Genomic DNA, 7,500 nt, shown 5'->3' with positions numbered 1-7,500 from the left:
GGATGGCAAAAATAATAACAAAGGCCCGAGTGACGTCATCTGCATACTATCTATAGCTCAAGGCGCACAATATAGATAGTATGCAGATGACGTCACTCAGGCCTTTGTTATTGTTTTTGCCATCCGCGTTTGTGAGTTGTTCTCACTAAACTGTATTAACCAGACTATAAAAGTTCATGGTTACATAGAGTTTGTGTTTGGTCTGTTATACGTCCGGATGGCAATGTTGTGAACTCCTTGGCCAAGTGCATTCTATCTATACATTGCACAACACATTATAAAAATTGGCTCTAACATTCCAGCAATAGCATTTAAAAGATCAGAATTCAAAAAGTATTTATTTCACATCCGTTTTCTGAGTTGCTCTCCTTTTTGGTGTTGGAATGGAATTACTTGGTTTTGTCCTCGCTCTTGCCGGAGCGGAGCGCAGCCAACGTTTAGTTATAGCCTGACCGTGGCCCTAGTAAAGTTATGGCCTGACACTGACAAAAAAAATGACGTCATAATGCCAGTCTTTTGCCACAAAAGAAAACAAATCGTGAGTTGAATTCAATAGTTCAACCAATGGGACCACTTGTTTTCATGAGCTCTACTAACGACAACTCACTAGGCGGTGCAATAAAAACAAATAATGACGTCAAACTGCCAGTCCTTTTGGATTTCAGTATCAGTCTATAACTTAACGATGGCTACGCCCTGACACTGAAACCCAAAAGGACTGGCAGTTTGACGTCATTATTTGGCTTTTGCACCGCCTAGTGAGTTGTCGTTAGTAGTGTTCATAGTAGTGCTACGAGCGGAGCCATCGTAAACTTATAGATAGTATGCGCTTGGCTAAGAAGTTCACAACACTGCCATTCGGAAGTATAACGGACCAACACACGAAGCTATGTGTAACCTTAAAAGTTTATAATCTGGTTTATACAGTGTGGCAAGAATTACTCATTATTCGGATGGCAAAAAATAAAAACAAAGGCCTGAGTGACGACATCTTCGTTCTATCTATAGATAGTATGCACTTGGCTAAGAAGCTCATAACATTGCCATCCGGAAGTATAGCGGACCAACACACAAAACTGTGTGTATCCATGAACGTTTATAGTCGGGTTAATACAGCTCAGCGAGCATTATTCATAAACGCGGATGGCAAAAAACAATAACAAAGACATGAGTGACGTCATCTTCGAACTATCTTTAGCCTGACACTGACCAAAAAAATGATGACAAAATGCCAGTCTTTTGCCACAAAAGAAAACAAATCGTGAGTTGTATTAAATAGTTCAACCAATGAAATAACTTGTTTCCATGAGCACTACTAACGACAACTCACTAAGCGGTGCAAAAAAAAAAAAAAACAAATAATGACGTCAAACTGCCAGTCCTTTTGGATTTCAGTGTCAGGCGATGACATAACGATGGCTACGATTCTAGTGCCAGGCTATAAGTAAACGATGGCTACGCGTCAACTCACCAGACGCTGCACAGACCTAAAAATGACGTCAAACTATAAGTCTTAGAGGGTTCTAGCGTCAGGCTTTATTATTTGATGGCTACGGCCGGACTGAGGGAAATTTATAGTATTAGATTTCGAAGGTGACAGTTTCCCCTTTGTAAATCATCTCTATGTACTGACAGTTACATTTTTCTTTTGATTTGAAGATATCTTTTAGATAGTTTGCGCTTGTCTAAGAAACTCACAACATTGCCATCCGGAAGTATAACGGACCAACACACAAAACTATGTTTAACCATGAACTTTTATAATTTGGATAATATAGTATAGTGAGAAGTACTCGATGGCAAAAACTAATAACAAAGACCCGAGCGACGTCGTCTTCTTTTCATCTATAGTCTGGTTAATATTGTTTTGTGAGAAGTACTCATAAATTTGGATGGCAAAAAACAATAACAAAGACCAGAGTGACGTCATCTTCATTCTATCTGTATACATTTGAGCGTGTTCCTCCTGCATTGCTGTCTAGGTGAGACTTCTACGTGATCTCAAAGTACATTGGTGGAATGCTCTTGAAATATACATACTCTGTTCTCTTTATGAACCAATCCCGCTTTGTCTTACTATTTCTTGAGATATTTAATTGTAATTCTATAGATAGTTCGAAGATGACGTCACACAGGTCTTTGTTATTGTTTTTTGCCATCCGCGTTTATGAGTAATGCTCACTGAACTGTATTAACCTGACTATAAACGTTCATTGATACACACAGTTTTGTGTGTTGGTCCGTTATACTTCCGGATGGCAATATTATGAGCTTCTTAGCCAAGCGCATACTATCTATAGATAGAAGGAAGTTGACGTCTCTCGGATCTTTGTTATTGTTTGTTTTTGCCATCCATGTTTATGAGTAATTCTCACTTAACTGTATCAACCAGACTATAAACGTTCAAGGTTACACACAGTTTTGTGTGTTTGTCCGCTATACTTCCGGATGACAATGTTGTGAGCGTCTTAGCCAAGCGCATAATATCAATACGTTTTTGCCCCTCCCATGTCACTCTTATTTTACTGTCTCTTTTTATTCCCTTGCTATTTCATGTTAAAAATAATCTTGGACTTGGTATTTTGACCCGGAACTAGAGTAAGCCGGCAGTTGAAGATGATGATGATATGTTTTGATCTGTTGACACGATTGGTGGATGGATTGGCGATTGGAAATTTATTTGCCTTATTTTGTTACCTTTATTTGGTCAAACAATAAAATCATTTCTATGGAATGCAACACAGCCCGTTATAAAGATTTTATTACAACAGTACACGTTTTGATCAGCTATGGCCCGTCAAGGCGGATAAAAATTGATAAAAGACAGAAACGGGCGCTTAAATGACCTAAATAGTGTCGAAAGCGCCGTTAAACACCTAAAAACAAACAAAACAAACAAACAGCTCGTTATTGACTATACATAATTTTCTACATTTCAGACGGCACCAATCGAGGGTTTAAGAAGCCTAGATGGGACCAGCAGGCATGGGTAGATGAAGTCATGGCAATCAACGACTGCAAACATCGGATGGCAGGGCTGAGTTATATCATTGTACATGACATCGATGAGTTCATTCTACCAGCGATGCCAGACGATAACATATACACGATACTAAATGTAATCTTAAAGACTTAAACTTAACTGCCTTTCTATAGAAAACCATGATTTTAAAAATTTGGCCAGAAAACTCGTCCTTCAAATATCGATTGATCTAAATGATCCTCGTCTTGACAAGCAGTTGTGGGTTGTGTCACAAGAGATGCATTTTTTTTCAACCAATGTAAAGAGCAATATATAATTTTGAAAAAAAAGCTATACAAATGCCATCTATTATTGTTGCTATTATTATTATTATTATTATTATTATTATTATTATTATTATTATTTATTATTATTATATTATTATTATTATTATATTATTATTATTATTATTATTATATTATTATTATTATTATTATTATTATTAATTATTATTATTATATTATTATTATTATTATTATTATTATTATCATTATTATTATTATTATCTATACTTCCCCACAACGATTAGAAAGAAGTTAACCCCAAGTTTTGGATTCTTCTTCTTCTTGTTCTTTTTAAGCCTCTTGATTCCTTTTGTAACATAGGGCCGCAACATGACTCTTCCATCTGACTCGGTTTTTAGAGGTCTTCTCTATCCGGGCCCAGGTTTGTCCGGCTGCCTTCAAATCGGTCTCGATGCTTCGTCGCCATGTTTGTTTTGGTCGACAAACCCTTCTCGTTCCTTGTGGGTTCCAGTCCAAAGCCTGCCTGGTGATATTGCTTGCAGGCTTCCTGAAGGTATGCCCAATCCAGCCTCACATGGACATCGCCTGACGGAAAGAGAGTGAACCAAATAGACCATTTTACTATTCACAGAAAGTGGAGGAGGAGCTTACAGGATGTAGAGTAAAGCGCGGCGCTGATACGGCATCAGACCACCAAAAAACAAATGAAATAAAGTTTTGGATTTGTTTCTATAAATTCAAGTTACATTAACCCTCTCCTTACCAGCCATTTTCATAATTTTCTCCAAAACTTCACACCCACCCAACACAAAAACAAACATTTCTTACTGAAACAGAAAAGCAACAAGCACATTCAATGCATATTAATTTTCGAGAATAAGAGCTCTATTACAGTTTTTATAGCTATAGCAAAAAGAAATGAAATCTGGATGAGAAAAGTAACGGTTGCATCGTAACAAATGTGACGATTTTCTAATAGGTGGTAAGGAGAGGGTTAATGAGTTCATTATGGTGAGTTAACTATTACGATCCCGGAATCAAAACTGTCGAAAATCGACGAAGAAGAAAACCATGATTTGTCTTATGACCTCACTATTCCATGTCGGGTACTGTTAAGTTACATGTTATGTGTAAGCTCTCAAACTATATGCAGCTTCGGTACAGCCGATCTAAGTATAGTGCTAAAGATAGCGTGTGGTGCTGGCCAGTAGCCTTCAACAGTCATGACGTCACTTCCGTCGTAATGACGCATGGTAGCTTAGTAACTGGCTCTAAACTATCGAAACAGTGGCAGACGCCCTTATGAAATATTTCTCCGACGTGCATAAAAGTGTATCCAGAGGAGAAAAACATAAATATGGTCATGTTTTTACTTTTATACATTCTGATCACATGACATATGAAACGTTCTAGCCAGCATGGAGAATAAAAAGTACCCATTATCTTTCTTTAGAACCAGGCTGCTCGCCGTTGCTGAGCGACGAGACATCAGACGAGTGAATCCAATTATGAAGCGTGTAATTTGTATCTCTACCTAACATTCACTCATTCACTCGTTCTTATGTTTATAATAAACCATCAGCGCGGACGCGCGGACATTCTGAATCAATCATAACGCGCGAACCGAAATGAGATTCTGCACACGTCACTTTAATGAGTGGGCGTGGGTCATCCAAATTTCGCATTTGCAATAAGCGCCAAGATCCAAATCGTTTACTCAACAATACCTGTTTGGAACCTTGGCCACATTTATATCATTTCATATAGTGAATGGGATAAGCGGAAGAGTAGCGTTCCTTGATTGGACGTCACCTTACAGAGAGAACGTCAAAATGGTTTTGCGCATGCTTCTCTCTCGTCCTCGCTTTCGGTGAAGTGTCTCATGCTACACAACCAACATGACGTTCTCTCTCTAATAACTTTTCTGCTCGTGACTTCCAATCAAGGGACGCTACTCTTCCGCTAATCTCATTCCCTATTGATTTGTTTTTGTTACATATCCTGTATTCTTATTATTAATTTATTCACTTATCTATTGTTCTCCACAAACAGAAAACTTCTTCCAGGTTTCCTGATGCAGGCGCTTTTAATTTTGGCTCATACGTCACTCCCCTAGACTGGGGTCCGACCAGGTTATCTCCTCTACACGTATGTACAATCTTTTTCCATCCAACATCTTATACATATTGCATTCAATAGAGCTAAATTGACAGCTTATAGCCCAAAAAAATCCACTTTGTCCTACCTTTCCTTCTGCCCTGATATCGCAGTGAGGTGGAGAAACAACGTTGTAGGCAATTAAGAATAAGAGATGAGAATACTTATATAACATAACTTGAGCATTGATATACCGAATAGCCACTACGCTTGCTCAGTGTGATTTACAATGGTTCCATTGTCAACAAACTTCACTTAATATATAATTATAACAAGACATGACGCCTGCTAGGCGATATTACTCGGCAGAGACAACGCTATTAACGATCAGATACTCATTTTACCAAGGACTCAACATTGCGCCGCTCAGAGCGGGACTCGAATCCAGGACCCTCCTATCCGAAGGCGGGTGTCATACCATTAGGCCACAGAGCCGCACGAAGAAAAGAAATTCACGTCACTCAGCTCTTTGTTATTGTTTTTTTATGATACGTTCTCACTAAATTAATTGATTCTATATGTTAAGGTAAAATACTCAAAACATCCGCCAGTCAGATAAAACGTACCAACACACAAAACTCTGTGTAACATTGAGCGTTTGTAGTCTGATTGGCAAAATTTAATGAGATTTAATCATTAACATGAATGGCTAAAATTTGAATTTCTTTCCTTCTATAAACGTTCAAGGACGCACATATTTTTGCATGTTGGTACGTTTTATCCGGCTCACGGATTTTGTGAATGTTTCACCTAAACGCATTGCATCGTTAAATGAGTACAAGGATATGAGAATTATAATCTCAAACCAGTTTTATCTCGGGTTATTTTATTGATGAAATGCGCTTTGTTAAAAAAAAACTCTTCATAACATCCGACAGCTGGATATAACGTGCCAACCAGTGGAGGCTTGTAATAGTGGTCAGGGTGGGCAAAGAGCTATTAGTTTTTTTTTAAGTTACGGGATGATTTAACATACTTGAAAAGCCCTGAATTTACTCAAGTGAAATTTAGCTGATAAAAGTAAACTGACGACCCTGCTTAGCCCAAGAGCACCCTTGATAAAACCTCCAAGATTGTTATCACAGAAAATGTCAATCCTATTAGGAACGTGGAATGTGAAAACGCTCTGGAAGTCTGGTAAATGTGCTCAAGCAGTGGCAGAGATAAACAGATACAGTCTCATCCTTATGGGCAGGTGTGAAGTCCGTTGGAACGGAAAGGAGAGACACAATTACAAACAGTAACAGGAGGAACATGGATATATTCTGGAAAAGACATTAGTGACCACCATGTAGCAGGAGTGGGCCTCCTTTTATCCACAACAGCTGCTAAAAGCCTCTTGGAATGGGACCCTGTGTCTGATCGAATCATTACTGCAAGCTGCTCTTCTCGTTTCCAGAAGGTGTCCCTGGTCATGTGCTATGCCCCCACAAAACAGCAGGGGAAGAAATTAAAGACAACTTCTATGTCCACCTACAGGCAGTGGTAGATTAGATCCCAAATAGAGATATGCTAGTACGCATGGGGATATGAATGCAAATGGAGACACAAATGTAGATAGAGAGTGTGACATGGGAAAGCATGGCATTGGCCAGATGAATGAGAATGGAGAGCTTTTAGTTCTGTACTACAAACAACCTGTTAATTGGGGGCACATTTTTTATACACAAGAGTTGCCATAAAACTACATGGGTGTCTCCAGAAAGAAAACCATATAGACCATGTCATGGTGAGACAACGGTATAGAAGCTCATTACTAGATGTATGAGCTAGACGAGGCGCAGATATCGGTTCAGACCATCACCTTGTTGTTGCCAAGATCATGATGCGACGCGACTGTCAGCAAGAAATAAATTTCAAAACCCTAGAGTAAAATATTATATCAACAAGCTGAAACAACCAGACACTAAAGAAACATTTAAGATTTCACTCCAAAACCGCTTTGAATTGCTTCAAACACGCCAGCCAGAGGAAACATATACAGCATGGACAACTCTGAAAGAGGTTATCACAGGGCCATGTGAATAAGTGCTTGGAAGAGCACAATCCAAAAAGAAACTATGGATCAGATAAGGA

General features: G+C 38.7%; 1 protein-coding gene across 2 annotated transcripts in view; it reads left to right on the top strand.

The window, feature by feature from the left end:
• Positions 1-7,500, top strand: part of LOC144958221 (uncharacterized) — a 106,070-nt gene that overhangs the window by 94,086 nt on the left and 4,484 nt on the right. For both annotated transcript variants that reach the window (XM_078890043.1, XM_078890044.1), the window contains 2 exons: positions 2,940-3,118; positions 5,320-5,415. In XM_078890043.1, the coding sequence (XP_078746169.1) occupies positions 2,940-3,118; positions 5,320-5,415 (275 nt within the window). The remainder of the gene's footprint in view (positions 1-2,939; positions 3,119-5,319; positions 5,416-7,500) is intronic.

Source organism: Berghia stephanieae, chromosome 12 (assembly GCF_034508935.2).
Source record: "Berghia stephanieae isolate SIO BIC M18660-M18661 chromosome 12, UCSD_Bste_1.3, whole genome shotgun sequence".
NCBI classification, from domain to species: domain Eukaryota; kingdom Metazoa; phylum Mollusca; class Gastropoda; order Nudibranchia; family Aeolidiidae; genus Berghia; species Berghia stephanieae.
This window is presented reverse-complemented; position numbering and strand designations above follow the sequence as displayed.